Source organism: Poecilia reticulata, linkage group LG17 (assembly GCF_000633615.1).
Source record: "Poecilia reticulata strain Guanapo linkage group LG17, Guppy_female_1.0+MT, whole genome shotgun sequence".
Classification (NCBI taxonomy): domain Eukaryota; kingdom Metazoa; phylum Chordata; class Actinopteri; order Cyprinodontiformes; family Poeciliidae; genus Poecilia; species Poecilia reticulata.
Window position 1 is genome coordinate 26,997,579 of NC_024347.1, and position 17,940 is coordinate 27,015,518.

Below are 17,940 nucleotides of genomic sequence, written 5' to 3' on the forward strand. Positions count from 1 at the left end.
ATTATAATTTGTAGAAGTAATTTACACATTTACTTATATTACTAAATATAAACTTATTTAATGACAATATTAATATTGCTAATATTTGTAATAGCAATTTAAACATTTAGTTTAATTATTAGTAGAAGTAGAAATATGGATATTTACTATTATAATCACTATTATTATTAGCAGTAGCACCTTCCACATTTAGTTAAATTATTATTTATTATTATTTAAGCATTTTCTATTTGTGATATCTTAAACTAAAATAATGAATCTTTTAGTTGTCACCTACAACTTTGCTCAGAAATCAATGTTCAACTCTTTCTTTAAAGGTTTGTTTTAAAATCATCTTGATTCTTATTCTAATTCTTTCATATTCAACTACTTGCATTTTGTTTTACATTCATATAAAAAAAACTGAATCTTCTTCTAATTTTCTAAATCTTAAACAAAATTGTGGATTTTTGCTACCGTATACGACCTAAATTAACCTGGAAACATTTTGCCTTCTAAGTAAAAAAGATAAATCAAACTCAATAAATGAATTTAAACACAAGAGAAGCCGTCAGGATCACTAGAAAAGTGTTTTTTGTTGGTGACATCCAGCGTAAATATGGCTCTCATGTTCTCCTCCACGAACAGAAGCAGCAGTTTGCGAAGCGTAGTCTCTCTGTTTCTGCGCGGCGCTCCGAGGGCCCGGAACGGCCCACAAAGCCGCCATTCTTAGCACTTCACTGTTCAAGACGACTGTGTCAGCGGCCTCCAGGCCGGTGACGGGGTCCCGTGACCAGAACCCCGGCCGAGTCTGTGCATCTTGAACCTGGGCCAAGTTCGCAGCGTCGCACTAAACCTGGGCCGGGCCCGGAGTCAGAGGACCGGAGTCAGAGGACCGGCGTCAGAGGACCGGAGTCAGAGGACCGGCGTCAGAGGACCGGAGTCAGTCCAGCAGTATGCCGGCCCGTGGTTCATCATAAACCAGATGTGTCCTCTGAACTGGCAACGTTGCTACATGACAGGATGGTAAATACGTTTAAGGAGTTCTAATGTTGTGGAGGTTACAGGGGAAGACCCTGATTATTGGCTTACAGATTTGTGAAAAAACTGATTGACCTTTGAGGCCTGATCGCAAATTTGGTCAAACCAGAACTGACACATAATCAGAGTTTATTTTGATCAGTTACTTGGTACTTGAGAAGACTTTTTACCAAATAATTTTTTACTCTTATCTGAGTAATTTCTTGGATGGCTACTTTTTACTTTTACTTAAGTAAAAATATGTTGAATTACTATTTCTTGAGTACAGTTTTGGGTACTCTGCCCACTTCAGCACATAATTAACAATTTACCAACTTACTACTAAGTGTTGATTAATGGTTTATTAGATTAAAATGAGTTCTGATTGATTAATCAAATCAGTTAAACCTTCTGCTGGTGTTGTAGTTTGTCCACCATCCAGAAGAGGGCGACGCTGGTCATCCTTAAGCAAAGCCAGTTGACACAGAAATAAAGACGGTGGAAAAATCCCAAACCAGGAAAGAGAAACGGTCAAGATGAAGTCACATGAGGGATGCAAAATATATTTTAGAAATAAGTTTGTTTGTTTTGTTTTTTCATTTCAAAAGTTAAAATACCTGAACTAAAACCCTAAATGCCAGAGGAGTTGAAAATAAACCTTTTTGGATGCAGAGCAGAGACAGAAGGAGGAAGTTCAAACCACCTCTTCCATTGATCATAATGGGCGACGATTAAGTCCCCTACTCCATCGTCTCTCTATCTGGCTTTCTGACCAAATGGCCAGACAGATTTAAAGAGGAGCAGCAAAGGCAAATGAAGTGGAGTAGCAGTGCTTTCCAACAATAGATAGAATCAGCCAAGACATGTTATTGTGGAATATCGTCTCTATGTTGTTAGCATGTTTTAACAGCCATGAGACCGCCATCCAGCTGCAGTCTTCAGTCAGAGGCCTTTTTAGGCTCGTTGTAAGACTGACTGCTACTGGAGATCATTGCTGCTAAGGGCATTAACATCTAAGATGACTTTAAAAATACGTGGCTGACGTGAGTTACGACAACATTTCATTTCCCTTTTGGATAATAAAGGGTTTTTGCAAAAATCGAAAATGTTAGCCATTACTTTAACTATAATATTTAACATTTTTAACAGCAGTTTGATTAATTGTAGTTTTTTTCCCTGTTTTTAAACAAAATCAGCTAAACATTTAACACGACCAGTGTCAGCTAGTGAGGTTCACTGATGTCGTTTCTGCAGTAAAGCCGCCGGACGGCCCTCTTTCTGTCCTYGCCGCGCCGCCGCAGCGCACCAACACGGCACCCGTTTCACAAACACATGTACATGCAGGAGCTTCCCGGGACCAGGCTCAGGGGAGGTCAGATTCGCGTGTTTGATTTTGCCGTTGACACATCCAAGGCACTGCAATGGAACTGGCCCGCCGCAGCTGAAAATAGCTCATAATCAATCAGCTGGCAGACACATATCTGTGCTCTTAAAACGTATAAATGTGCAATGCAGAGGAGCGGATCGATGGGTGACAGGATTCCGAAAGCGTCGATCCGGACATGCTCTTTGGCATAACAAGCTCTCGCCATCGGCCTGTACTTTATTTCCTGTGCCTGTGTCCGATGGGCCGGCCAGCATTAGGCCTGCTGGAAAAAATATCTGCAGTGAGTGGAGCAAGGTCTGTGAAGGACAACGGCAGAGGTGGAACGTCTGCTTTTATATAAAACCTAAAACAGGACGCGCATCCAGCTAAGCTCGATTGCTTTTTGCGGTTTCACGACGAAACATATTTGACTGTTGGTATGCAAAGCAATCTGTCCCTCCTCCATAAGCCTTCATGTGGGCCAACTTCCTCTTTAATTTACTCTGCGACTGAAAGCAGCCTTATCACGTTTATGATCTAAGACTGCGCAAACGACACAAATAAACGCACAATAAAATAAAACTATGGATTGTATGAACCCAGCAGTAGCAGTGCTACTGCACTAAAAAAAAAAAAGTAAAGCAACCAGGCCTGAACGTGCTGAACTTTGCTCTCTTCCTTTTAACCCGTTTGGCAGCAGAACCCGTCTGCCAGCGTTTCCAGCGAGTGGACTTAACAACAGGTGTCAACGCGCATGTGTGTGAAGCTTTTACACACACAGGCCGCGCCGCTGCCAGGTAGGACAGAGTGTCTGGGCCTCCACGGAGCGAGCCGACTGCAGGTTAGAACCAGAAAGAGGAAGCAAGCAAGAGGCCTCGTTACGCTGACAATTTCCAGACTCCAGGGCTCAACGTTTTCTCTTCCAACAGCAGGTTTTTGGTCTGAGCGGCGCTTTTTTCACCACCATACAGACTGATTAGCAGGAAAACGCACAGAGGATCAATAGAATACCATAAATGATATTGAACAAAAGGTTCACTTTACAATCTCTGAGCAGAAACGAGAAAGTTAAGAGGATGATTTACTGATCATCCTCTCGTTATCAGCACTGACAAAAGTATGTTCTTAATCTTAAATACAACATGTACATACATTTTATAAAAGTTTTGACTTAAATTACTGACTGTGTTGTTCTTTCAGCATCTAATGATTAAATGACAATAATTTATTTATCATGATTAATCGATTTTATGTATTTATTTTACATGTTGCAGTTTATAAATGAACAATATTAATAAAATTATTCCTATTTTTGAAGAAAGCTTTAGACAGTAGCTGTGGTAGTTTCTTGGCAACAAGGTACTAAAAACWTGTAATTATTTACTATATTTAACCTCATAATCTGAAGTTTTCATGGGCCAATCACCTGATTATGGTTTAAAAGTTAAAAATATTTGCAAAATTTCTACGAAACTGTTAAAAAGCRGAGCTTCACACTGCAAAAACACACAACCTTACCAAGTATTTTTGTCTAGTTTAGTACAGTTGAATTAAGACACAATTAACTCAAAAGTAACTATAGAAGTAAGATAAAGAGGCTTKTTTTAAGTAAATAATTCCTTAATATTGATAATAAAGTACCAGTTCCATTGGCAGATTATTTCMCTTGTAACATGGAGGATTTTTTGTCTTGTTACAAGTTAAATAATCTGCCAATAGAATTAGTAATTTTTCACCAGTAATAAGGAATTATTTACATAAAACAAACTTCTATCTCTTGCTGAAAAGTTACTTGTAACTTAGTGTCGTCTTATTTCAAATATATTAAAATATATGCACTAGAAATGAGACTAAAAATACTTGGTAAGATCTTGCAGTGCTTCAGCATTTGCTGTGTACTGCTGGTCAGCTGGCTGAATGTGGTAGCTGAATGAAAGCTACTACAATTATAAAGAAATAAAAAAAACTGAAAATGTTTGGCTGTGATTTTTGTAGCTCCTGCTTAAAGACAAGCATAAGAAGTGCTTTTATAATTTAAGCWAATGTWAAGTAATCAAATCTCACAACTACTACAATAAACTCATAGTTTCCCACAGTATATTATAAGCCTGGCGGGCCACCAGGCTTTACTTGTGCCTCCTCCAGGCTTAACATTGTTCATTTATTTTAGGTTTGTTTTTTTTATTGCCTTTTTTAAGACTTTATAATTGGTGTTTAGGTATTAATATCCCAGTCTTCCAATAACACAAAGCTATCAGGTGGTATTTTAAAAATTCCCGTCAACTTTAAAAAAAATTTAACTCAAAAACATGGCGGCTCTGGACTTAGCAAGTTYTCTGGGGAAAACCCTGAAACTTTAGCAGTCCTCTTTAAGCCAGTTGACCAGCAGTGCTTAGCGATGTGTTAATCTACGCTTCACACACCTGGAGAAAACTCYGCTCACTCCAGCACTTTCTCTTGAATCTCATTGAAATGACGTGAAGCCACATCAAAATGATTTAAAATTTTAGATTTGAAACACTTTTCTTCAGGAGGGGCAGGAAAACTGCACAGGCAGAACTTTTTAAGTCTGGTACTGATAACTGGATCGTGGCTAGCGGAAATCTATTGCCTACAGAAGAAAATTTGGATAGAAATGTAGCAGAAATACAGCAAAAAAATACTGTGACTATGTTAAGGTGGGTTTATTAAAAAYACACAACAAGCTGCTCAGTTTATATAATCCACACTTTTGTCTTCATTCCCCTCTGTTAATGTTTGCTCATGTCACAGGACAGCTGCGTTATCAGCGCTTTAGCCCGCACTGATAATACTGATTTTACTTACAATACAGCACACTCTTCAGGATTTCAACACTCAGAAGAGCGCAGTGTTTACAGGGCTGTAAAAAGGAAGTAATAAAAGACCTGAAACGTTTACGACGCCAGGATTTTTACATGATGTCACTTTGATGCCAGGATTCAGACTTAAATACGCCCAACCTGCTTTTTTTTTTTTTTTTAAATATGTTGTCGGTTGGTTTTATATTTATCCGGCTGCGGCACTGACTCGGAGCGGCGGAGACAAACACAGGCTGGGGATTGTTTCAGCTCCACCTTACAGATTCATGTGACTTTCCAAGCATCACCTGACTTCCACTCTCCTGTTCCACGGGCAGGAAAAGCATCGATGTGAAGTTAAAAATATAAAAATCTGTCAGAGAAGACCGAGATGTATGCAACAGGATTGCTGAAACACAGGCTAACAGACGTGCCTTTGGCCGAACCCTTGGAGATAAAGAGGAGCCAACTTTAAAGATAAGAGGGGACAACTTCCAACGGGCAGCGCTCCTTCAGACGGCACCTGATAAAGATGTGAAAAGCAGCTAAAAATAAATCCATCTTTTTATTGCAGCAGAATTATCTCTAGATAAATCCAACCTTTAATTTCAAGACATTTATTCAATAAGTGGGGGAAAATATGCTGGTATTCGCAGTTCAGTAGTATTTGCGTATTTTTCTGTGGAATATAGCATTAGATAATTCGTGGATTATTTTTTTTATTCAGAAGAAAAAGCAGTTTGAATATCTGAGTGCAATGCTACCTGACACGCTATCGGCAAAGCAGCAAATCCAGGAGTTTCCGCCGATTGGCTGTAATCTTTATCTCCTCAGGAGCAGCGATAGAGAAACTGTAGATATTAGCTTCTGCAGTAGTGCTAAGAGAGTTTACACTGTACATATTAATGAATGTTAAGGTGTATATCAATTAAAATAGGAAGTTATAAGTTTTTACAAGGAGTCATGAGTATTAATGGGATTCAGATGCTCATGCCGGCTGTGGTCTGTATATTTGAAACATCAACAGGCCCACAGTATCATAAATCCTCCACCATACAGGTGATTTTCCACATATTCTTCAATTGTTAAGGTTGTCCCAATCCAATATCAGCCAAAACATGAGCATCTAAAATGTACAATGTTAGCACGCCATTAGAAACACTCCGCTCCAGGATTTAGTCCAGTCCAGCATTTAGTCCACTCCAGCATTTCTATCCAGCCCCCAGATCCGTTGGTTAATAACAAATGGGTCAGTTTTGCTGTGGACTTTTGTTCTCTGTTTGACTAATATCTCCAACATTTCCCACCAAAATAAGTTGCAAAAGTACGAATGATTTATGCTTATAACGCATCGTGTCAATATCGGTGTCAGCCGATCAATATTGGTATTGTATTGGAACTAAAGAGGTTGCATCAGGATATCCCTATCAATTGTTTCATGGACCCACATGTTGTGTTTGTTGCTAAAAAGCTCATTCTTAGCTACAGAACAGTTTTTAAAACTCCACTTGTTTACGTGTTTGATTGCAGGACCAAAAATGTCAATGAAGACTTTGTGTGACCCAACCAGGGTTCACCAACTCAAAGCTAAGACTTTTTAAGACCACGAGGAATTGAATTTAAGACCTATATCTCCACATATCTCCACAGAAATGTACAGACTTCGTCCCGCCAACTGGCAATAAATTTGCCATGATAAATGCARTAAAGTAAGCAAGCTAGCTATGAAGGTAATATTAGCAGCTAGTTAGCGGTAGCCTAACCCATCTTGAGTCACAGGAATGCAATGAAGAGGTCAGAGTGCGATTCRAACTTTTGCCCAACAGAAAATACATGAGAATCAATAGTCCTGTCAAGACTAAATACAAGACCAAGGAATAACATATTGATAACATATTACCTTTTCAAAGAATTTAAGACTTTTTAAGGCTTTAATTTTAGATGCATGAAATCAAGACTTTTTAAAGACGCGCGGACGTCCTGCAAACACTGAGGTTTTTTTTTTTTTTTTACCTCTCAGTTATTGCACCGACTATAAGATTTAGGTCACGTGTGTTGAACTCAAGGCCCGGGGTCCAAATCTGGCCCAGGGGCCAAATCCAGCCCTCTAGATTCTTGACTAAACACCAAGTGTGTTTAAATATTATGTTATCAATCAAATCAATGCAGTTTTTATCCGTTTAATGATAAATTATATCAATCAGTCCCTCCAGTTTCTTGAGAGTTATCATGGAAATTTATACAAAATCAGCAAATTTCTGCACCAATGCATAATTTGGAACTTTTTTACTTGTGCTAATCAGCTGCCTCAGCCTTAATTGATGTCAGATTATTGTCCACGATCTAAACAGCGAGGAATAAAATGTTGCATTTACYGTCATAAATAAGCACAAATATTTCCAAATTACACCACAAACACAAAATCCTGGAGAAACTGAAAAGATGTTTAATAATATTATTTAATTTTAAGAATTGATTGATATTTTAACAGTTTGTGATCAGGTTTTATCAATACATCCTGGCACAACCAGCCCTTTAAGCGCATTCATGATCTTGATTTGGTCTAAAACGAAAATGAGTTTGATTCGCCTGATTTAGGTATAGATGTTTTCTGATTTATAAACATCAAACTGCATCTCATCTCTTGTTGCTCATGGAAATGTCATTTACATGACTAGTTCCTGTTAATGTTGGTCCACTTAGATAGTATATTTACATTTTCAGTTCAAATAAATTTTTATTTTAAAGGATTGAGTCACCTGAGGACTTGCTGAATAAATGTACGATACAGACTGAGCTTTTCTACCAGCTTCAGAGGGAAATTAAAGCGCTGCAATAAAAGATCAATTCATTTTACACATCTTTACCACAGGGGTGTCATTGCATGTGGTCGCCGCCGTAAACCTGCTGTTATTTACATGTGAAGCAAGAGGGGAAGCAGAAGGAGAGCACTGTAATCGGCGAGTCGCTTTGCATGTCCAAACTTCCTTTTACAGGCAACAGAGGAGGCCCTCTGCCGTGTCCAAGGTACTGGATGAGCCTTCCAAACAATCCGGGGCACCATGGAAAGACTCACCAGGAGCTRCACCTTGCAGCTCTCAGCATTTCCCAGCAGCAGTGTCTACAGCACAAGYGTCCTGTGTGAAGGAAAGCCCGCTACTCCAAGTGAAACCCCGACCCGCACTGCTTCTGAGGCTGCTGTTGAATCAATACAATGGCTCCAAAGAGGTCCACATTTCAGCGCAGGTCAGACCCGGCTTTGCATATCGCCATGGAGACATGTCAAACACGCTGACGTGAGGAGATATATGTATGATTTTCCAAAGGCCGACTACAATCGCGGCTCGGCTCGCCACACCCAGAGCAAACATATCTCAGCCGTGTTCACGTCATGACCCGACACCAAAACTCAYGCACACGCCGCCGTGGCTTCCAAAAACACACAACCAGAACCAGACAACCCAAACCCAGCAGGCTGAACCCGATCCCCATTTCTGGCCCTTGTAACGGCGGTGCGTTCGCTGGACTCTTACTATTGTGCGCAGTCGATGAGCTGGTATTCGTTGGATCTCTCGAAGCATGCCTTCACTCCTTCGTCGTCCCACAGCTTCTTTGCGTGATCGAAGAACTCCTGCAGAAAAAAGAAAGAAAGAGGAAAGTTTTACTCCAGTTTATCGTGCCTGGATAACATTCAAAATCCCTTAACTCTCAGCTGGTGCTCAAAAGACCAAAGRAAAATAATAACACGTGTTTCCAGATGACTTCTAGAAACAAAATAAAGTATATAATCAAAATGTATTTACTGTGCCTCGTTTTACTGCCAGTATAATTACACTTCTACAGCAGTTTTGATTTAAACGWATGTTTAATTTTACTTGTATTTCTTCAACTAATCAATTATTTTAATTTTTTAATAATCTAGTTATATTTCAATTTAGTTCTATTCATTTTATGTAAAAAAAAAGAAGTAATTTTTTACATGAAAAATAACTATTAATTTAAGTTAATTACATTACAAGTTATTTATTTTTTAAATATTTTATTATTTTACACTAGTTGTTTGAATTAAATGTAGATTTTAGTTTATTATGCTGCTGTCTTTAAACTAATTTATCTAATTATATCGGATTCTGCTTTACATCTATTTTGTTTCTTTTTAATTACGTTATTTTTTTTTTTATATTTTATTTTATACTAGTAGTTTGAATTAAATGTAGATGTCAGTTTGTTTTTCTTTTTTGGATTTATTTATAACACCTGCTGATGCATAAATCGTGCATTTTACATTTTCTCTTTCTTACCTTTGTGCACTTTCATAATTTTTTTAATTACATTTATTTACTCCAGTTTTTCAAATTAAATGTAGATTTTAGTTTTGTTCTTCTGCATTTATTTATTTTCTACCCGTTGTTCATATATTGCCTATTTGTTCATTTATTGTATTTTTGTGATCTTCAAGGATTTAAGAAGCTAAATTTTTATTCCTACTTAGTTCTTACTTCTTTTCCAAYTCAACTGTTTCCAGCAAATCTTCTAATGGCAAATTTTTTGTGAATTTTTATTTGCTTTTATTCTCCATTCTAACCTTGTCTATCTATATGTCCCAGCAGCACAAATTGTTCCCAAGTCAGTTAATGGCGGTCGCTCAAGTTTTTCCAGGTACATCTTTCACAGGACGCTTTGCACACAGCACAGCGGCCGACGTTTCGCAGCCTGCAGCATTTTAAACTCGATGATTCTTCATAAATAATGTTCAGTCTTGTTCTCGGTGTCATTTTGTTTCGCTCATGCATCATGATCTGTCGTACTTCATCCTCAACCGGCCCAAATGGCGAGAACAGGGTTCACACGTTGTAGAAAATAAGATCATTAAATCAAATTATATGACTGATTTGGCCATTTTTATTCATATTTACCTATAGAATTTTGTTTTACCCTTTCATGAATGAATTATGATCCTTTGTGTCAGGATTTTTTTCCAAATAGTTTTTGATTTTCTTAAGGCATAAAAAAAGGTAGGAACATTTTTTTTTGCAAATTATTTTTTATTTTAGGTGATCCATTGTAATTTTCTCCAGATACAAAGTTGTTATTTGAAAAATCCATCAGCAGTATTGATCTTTAGGGGTTACCTGATGTCACAATATTTTCCTTTACCTGCAAGAGTCGTCTACAGTAGAAGGAAGAACCGGGTCAGTTGGCATGCCTTTTTGTCTGTCGGCCATATTGGATTTAACAAAAATAATTTCTTGCATTTGCAGCWGATGGCCAGTAGTTGATAGTGTATTTTATGATGCATTAGGGTCCACTTCAGTGGTCTGTGTGCATTTATAACATAAAAATCCACAAGAAGCACAAGAAGATGGCTTTTAGACAGCTGTCCACTGTAGTGACCACTACGCATGAAAGGGTTAAATACCAAACTCACAYAGAAACTGATGTGTGATGGTTTCAGTTTATTTGTGGGTATGAAAAGAAAAGATGCTGAGGAAGAAAATGACAATGAGTGGCTGTAAAAGTGGTGAACAAACCAGTAAAGGGCTGATTGATCCGCAGTGCCTGCAGGCAGCGGCGCTAATATGCAGCTTTATTGGTCACATCGCAGGGATGCGTTGCCAGTTCTGACCAACATCCATCATCTATACCAGAGGATGGCACATGTTCTGGAGCGGGGGTGTTTGTGGCCCTTGCATGAATTTTGAGTGGCTCCTGACTGCAATTCAAGACAAATGTGACCTTCCAACATCTTTTGTAACTTTTTTTTTTTAATAATGGCAAATTTATATCTTTTTTACAACACAAAGACTTTTTTCTTTAGTTGCCCTTTTTTTATCTCATAAAAACATCCAGAGATTTTTACTCAAAAACAGACAAGCAAGCCGTTTGGTAACAAGGCAAAAAGATACATTTATAGAAGAAAATTATTATTTTTGTTACTGGGAATAAACTAAAATGAAAAATAATGAGACCAATTTATTGTTGTGCAGGTGAAAGAAAAAGAATTTACAATATTTTTGGGTTTTTAATTGGGGGATAAAAACCTAAGTGTTGGCCCCTGAATACGTTCAATTTGGGGATTTTGGCCCTTCATGTCAAAGTTTGAACACCCCTCATATAGAGGGGTGTCCTCACATATCGAACCGGTCATGACAACCTCCTCTAGCTGCCTTCATTTTGTGAAGAAGGACACTACTGACCCATTCATTTAAAGCATGCGTCCATGGATTTTTTTAATTTAAAGAAATCTTTATTCTGGCTGCGAGAGAGTGAGAGAGAGCAAGATTTCAACAGAAAGGCTGAACAAAGTATGTTCCTTTAGTCCAACAAAAATCAACCACCAAACATTGATGGAGCTGGAAAAGCCGCATCTAGTGGGCAACAACCTTTACCCAGAGTTCAATAGGAGAGTGTCAACCTACAACAGACATCTACAGAAAAATAAGCATTAAAAAAGATTAATCTGTAGAAACAAGACGTCAGAGCATCCCTCCTACACCAATGGTATCCAAACTTTGTAAATAAGTCAAAATTGTCGAATCAAAATTTCAAAATCTAAAATCAAGCAAATAAACTAGTCTTTTTTTTTTGTGCAAGAAATGGATCTTATTCATTATAGGTCCAAAACCTAAAAGGTATTTTTCATGTTTGCTGTATTCAAAGAAAAGTGTTCACAAATAAATTTGAGTTTGATCAAACAAATTTGTTTTCAGTTACAACAACAAGATTTGGGTCACTTTTTTTCAAAACTCTTGCTATATTTAGCAAAGTTTAATAAATTAAATAAAAGCTGATTTGGGTGCAGCAAAGTCGGCTTTAAAGTAAAAGTTTCTGGATGAACGTGGTTCTACTTGGTTGGTTATGAAAACACAAATACTTTGTACTTAACATTTACCTTAATTTTACCCTGATAACAAAAAGTCTCCATCTGCATCAACCACCTGTACTGGTTGGGCTAAATTTGCATCATTTTTGAATTGCAGCTGTGGGCCGCACAAAATAAGTCCACGGGCCACTAATGGCCCCTGGTAGGAGTGGCCTGTAATCGTATAACGTTTTATCAAGTCCAGAGGACTCCAAAGCTTCACGCTACATTCACACACWTTTATTGTGGAAGATTTATTGATGTCTCGATAAAAAAAATATTTTTACTATTTTCTCCACAAACAGTGGATATGGAAATTATATATAATTAGCAACGATCAGTATATTAAAAAAATGGTCAACTACAGTTACTATGTGTCGTTTAAATCACACTTCTTTAGGCAAGTGGCATCCTAAAGAAGACTATTTCAACCTGGTATGTTTTTTAAGAACAGCATTTGTGCTTGTGGCGCTGTGAGTGCTGTGTCATGCAGTCGTAGCCGTACCTAAAGAAGAAGTAATCAATAGTTATTTATCGTCATTTCTACCTTTATCACAGTACATAGTTCCCACAAATCTGAACCAGAAATGATCGGCGCCATCTTAGTAGGCAAGTGCAGCACAAAGCATGGCGGACCCATGGCTTCCAGACCAACAATAACAACATATGCAGACACTCTGGACTAAAGTGCAAGAGAAAGATACATGAACAAAATGGCTGCCGTCGTGATCGGCCCGCATGAGATGGAGAAGGAAAACATGTCAGACGTTGTGGACAAGCTGCCTCCGATCTCATACTAAGACAGTTAGCTAGTGAACAGGAAGAGTGCGTAAACCTGGGATGCATACAATCAGTGTTTCAATGAATTTGTAAAGGATGTACAGGAATAACAAGCTTCTGGTGAGCGGCAGAGTGAGTACATGTAGCAACAAACATGTAGGCTACATATCTATCTTAGCTAGCAGGCTAAAGCTATTAGTTAAGCTAATTTTACTAGTTCGGCAGTAAGTACTACCGCATATATCACTGATGTTTATCTTAGTATTACACAGAGATAGGCAGAGTACATAAAAACTGTAATCAAGTAATATGTTTTATGTACTTACACTGATTATAAGTAGTTGTGCGTTGCCACCAAACGCATTTTGAGCATCAGGCGCGTCTGGTTTACATTCAAAGCCAATGGTTATGTGTGTCGAGGGCCGTGGAGGCACGTTTTGAGCGTCTAGCGCAGCGAGATTTGAAACATTTCAAGCGCTTGTAGCGTTCAATGGAGAGCGACGACTAGAGCTGACGCGTTTGACGAGCCCTTGACGCGCCTCCACATASACTTTGAACATAAATCAGACGCRCGAAACGCTAGGTGTAGAGCAAAATGTCAAGTGTCTACATTCAAGGTGCACACGCTACRAACTTGAAGTGTGGGACGCGTTTTTGACGCGCGCAACGCTTGTGGTGTGAACGCACCATTAGATGGGAACGAGGCGAGGGCTAGTTTTAAGCTTGGGGTTTGTTTATTGTTGTCATAGCAACTGTCTGCCAAGATGGCTGTCAGTTACAAAGCTCAAGGAAGTGTGACATCACATGAGAGCTACTATAAGTATAGTAGTACAAAATAATCGTAATAAAATTCAAAGTCCATTTTGTCCACCCCTGGTTCAGATGGAAGAAAGCCTGGAGATTCAAACGTCTCTGATGCTTAATGTCGTTTAAAACGTACATATAGTAACCTATTCTTTACATTAAGAAGGCATCTGTCAGAATGATGCCTTCTGCAACTCACTTCCTGTTCCTGGACAAAGAGGAGCATTATGGGGGAAGCGGAGGGGGGGTCTCATCCCATCCATGACTCTAAGACATTTCCCAGGACTCTCTGTTTGCCCTGTGCAGAGACCATTGGGCGCTCAGCCTTTACCGGCTCCTGTGAACATGTCTTTTAGACTGGATGGGCTCCTCCTCTAGCCTGGCACCGCCACATGACTCTCTGCACTCAGCACTGGCTCGACGCTCCTGCAGGGGGGTGGGGGGAGTAGTAGCCGCGAACCAGAGAGAGGAGAGGAGAGGAGAGGAGCAGCTTGATAAATGATCACATGCTCCGGGAGATCTCCTCTCGGCGGATCCGGTGATTAAGTTCAACGTGGAGAAACTCCACTGATCTCGTACAGTGTCGCACAATAAGCTCAAGTAACCCTCGCTCTCAGGGTGTGAAGAGTGTGAGGCTGAGTTTTCTGCACTCAATCAATCTTCAAACCACGTCTGCTAATATTAGCTAAACTTGAGATTAGGATTTTTTTTCTTGCAGGGGCTCAAAGTCCTGGGATGTTTTGGGCTTGATGGAGGGAGGATGAGGAGGGTGGGGGTGTACAATCCTTAGGGCTCTTTTCCAGAGAGGCGTGTGACACTGGGCTTTTCAATAAATGCAGTGTGTGCTGCAGTGCCCTACAGAGGAACTGATAACACAGAAAGAGACCAGGAGGGAATTTGCTGCTTTAACCCAAGTTTTTTTGTTGTTTCTTTAACTCTTTCACATCTTCCCAATCTGCCTCCATTCCACGGGAACAGACTCTCTGCTCAGACCGAGTTTAATCAAGTACAGTCCATGATGTAATGTCAACTGAATCATATAGGTCAGGGCTGAGACGGGACAAAATGGCCTACATCTCATTTGACTTATCAAAACAGTCGGAACAGGAACTTCTCTTTCAGGGGAAATCGAGCATTCCTTCGCCTTACTTTCTGCATTCAGCAAAAGTCAACAACTTTTTTTCTTAAAAAAACGACATAAGCTCACCACCGTTCACTGGACTTAAAAAGCAGAGGTGCATAAATACAACCAAGCACTACAAAAACACAAAATCTTACCAAATATCTTTGTACACTTGAAATAACACAAAACTTCCTCAATATTGATTTAAAAAGTACTAGTCCTATTGGCAGATTATTTCACTTATAAGATGGGAAAGTGTCTTATTATACGTGAAATTATCTGGCAATTAATATTAAGAAACTACTGACTTAAAACAAGCTTTCATTTCTAGCTTAAAAGTTATTTGTAATTTTGATTTGTCTTATTTCAAGTTTACTAAGATATTTGCACTAGAATCTAGACCACAAACACCTGGCAAGATTTTGTGTTTTTACAGTGAAGTTAAGTACAAGTTAAGGCAAAACTCAAATGACTTAAATGGTTCATAAYACACCAATGAAAAGCCGTTTTGACTCGTATTTTATGAAATTAAAATTATGAATGCACTGTACTAGTTATAGAAAATAATAAGAAATAATGCTAAAACCAAGTTAACGTGAAGAGTAATTCATCAGATTATTCTAAAAATGTGAGACAGGTGGGTGTAAAAAATAAGTTCACGTTCTTTGTACGCATAAATATACTTTACTGCTGTTCTTCTTTTGTTTAGTTTGCTTTTATTTTTAATTTATTTTGTTTACTCTTTCATTATACTTCGTTCAATAAAGCAAACCAAACCAAATAGAAGCCAGGGATATAATATTTTTGCCCTTATAGTAACAGCATAATTAGTCAGGCTACCTGTAAACCAACAGTTGGTTTAGCTTGGCTAATATAATTTCAAAACAGTATTGTCTTTATAGAGAAGATGTGGGACACTCCTTTAGTTTGCATACCATAACTATCAACGTGTTCTATGAACAGAAATATGTCCAAACATCCAAATTGGTTTTTCTTGCAAGTCAGGAAGAAGCTTAGCAGCATTCTTTTAGAATATACAACTAAAGAAAATCCAGCACTTTTCTGTAATCTCAGTAAACAGACTTTAAAATGGTGACAAATTTTATTAAAGCCTTGGTATACACACCCACAAATACAGGAACCTTATTTATTATTGCTTAAATTTACTTCCCCCAGACAGACAGTCACATGCTGCCAGCAACTGGGTCGCAGTTTTCGAAACACCTTGCCAAAGAAATATTGTGGATTTGTAATATCACGAGATTTCGTGGAACAAGATTTTGTAGTAGCCTAGTTGAACCGTAGATCTGTGTCAGATCATGATCAACGTATGCAAAGAGACCTGGATTTCCTGGGCTTCTTACAAGGAGACCCAGGACTGAAAAAGGGTTTTTATCTTTTAACATGAGGTTTTAAGTACATGCCAAGTGCTCAACAAGAGGGAACAAACTTCCTGGACACAAAAATAACGATGCTCACCAACAATCCAACAATCTTGACCCAACTTTTAGGAAGAAAATATACTATGTGGCTAATTTGTAATGTGGAACCATTTTCGGTTATAGAGCCACACCCGTTTTAAACAGAAACATTAGTGCCAGTCAACAAGTGTGAAAGAGGCAAACAACACAGTGCAAATCAGAGGCCAAGGCTCATTTGAATTTGCTCCAGTTCATTTGAAAGACACTGTCGAGTGGCTAATGTTGCTACAGCAGAGGCATTTGTTTCCATTTGCATAGACGACCGTTTGCATCCGTGCTTTCTGTTTCGTGTTATGCTAAAGACAGAGGAGACGGAAAAACTTAAGGTCCTCCGTCAGCACCAAACCTTTATCTCCAACACTTCAAAGCTGTGAGATAAACGCARCGTTTTCTTCTGATCGCTCTGCGATTAAACAAGCAAAAGCTCAAAAAAGAATTAAATGATATWTTGGGTTATTTTAAAAGCCAACATCCAGAATAAAAAAAAAAACAACTACTTTTAGGAGTATGAACMGGAGTTATCCGACATGGGACAGTTTGTACCCGCTATGACAACTCATGACTAGAGCAGAATATAGGGAGGTTACGGAAAATGTTTCTGGTATTAAGGAAGTCCAAGATTTTAAAAGTAACAACTGCTAAAGTTCAACGYCATGGGCGGTGCGTCTTGRGTTTGACTCCTGACTTCATGACCTTTGCTGCACGGCTTCCCCCTTTCCTGCCTGAAACACTAAATAAATGGCCACTAGAAAATATAACAAAACAATTATATCGTTTAAGTTGTTTAAAGTTTAAAGAGAAGACAAGTTGCATCAGAATACCCAAACGTAAAAAAGTAATTATTTAAAACGACTAAAATGTTGCATCATATTAGGAATGAAACGATGAATCTTATTAACGAATCGATTATTAGAATAATTGTCAACTAATTTAGTAATCGATTAATTAACTGGAGCATACAAACTCAAAAACGGCATATTGATGAAGGAGCAACACTCAGAGTAGAAATWAAGCCAAAATTTAACAAATATATTTACATTTGCATTTAGGATTTTAAAAAAGCTTATTCACCTGGTTCACGTAAAAAACCTCCTATTAAGCACCTTTTGCAATACAATTATTAATCAGTAATCCAAAATATAATTACTACTCAAATTGAGTAGTAAATTCTGCACATTATGGTTTTCAGAGTCCAGATTGTTTCCACTCAAACAGTGTTGGACTGCATCAGTGCAGTMCAACACTGCACTGATGCAGTGTTGGACTGTAAGTATTGTTACATTTCTGTTGTTGTTGCTCCAGCAGATTCATCCTCTGCTACAAACAATCAAACGTTCGCTAAACGARCACAGAGTAGCAAAGTGCTCCCATCCCCCACCTGTTGCTGCGCACTGCCTGTCCCTCCTACACTTTACACCTGCTTCCAATAAAAACAAAGATGGCGGTTTGGTAAACTAAAGGAGAACCACCTCTGCTTTTACTGGGGTTAAAACTGGGGCTGGTTTACTAATGGAAAATTTAACTGTGATCGTTTGAAACAATTATTCATTGAGTTTGGAGAAATTATGCATTTAATGCTTTGAAAGAATGATAAGGTATCTTGAAGCTTGAACATTTCTTACAATAAAGAAATAATTACATATAATAATTACAATACATGCAAATGTATTCCAAACTGGAAGTCAACAAGATCTTAAATAAATCAA

At 38.3% G+C, this 17,940-nt stretch overlaps 1 protein-coding gene across 2 annotated transcripts in view; it reads right to left on the reverse strand.

Annotated features, from left to right (window-relative positions):
- Nucleotides 1-17,940, reverse strand: part of LOC103479907 (guanine nucleotide binding protein (G protein), alpha activating activity polypeptide, olfactory type) — a 78,635-nt gene that overhangs the window by 25,403 nt on the left and 35,292 nt on the right. For both annotated transcript variants that reach the window (XM_008434606.2, XM_008434607.2), the window contains exon 5: nucleotides 8,718-8,815. In XM_008434606.2, the coding sequence (XP_008432828.1) occupies nucleotides 8,718-8,815 (98 nt within the window). The remainder of the gene's footprint in view (nucleotides 1-8,717; nucleotides 8,816-17,940) is intronic.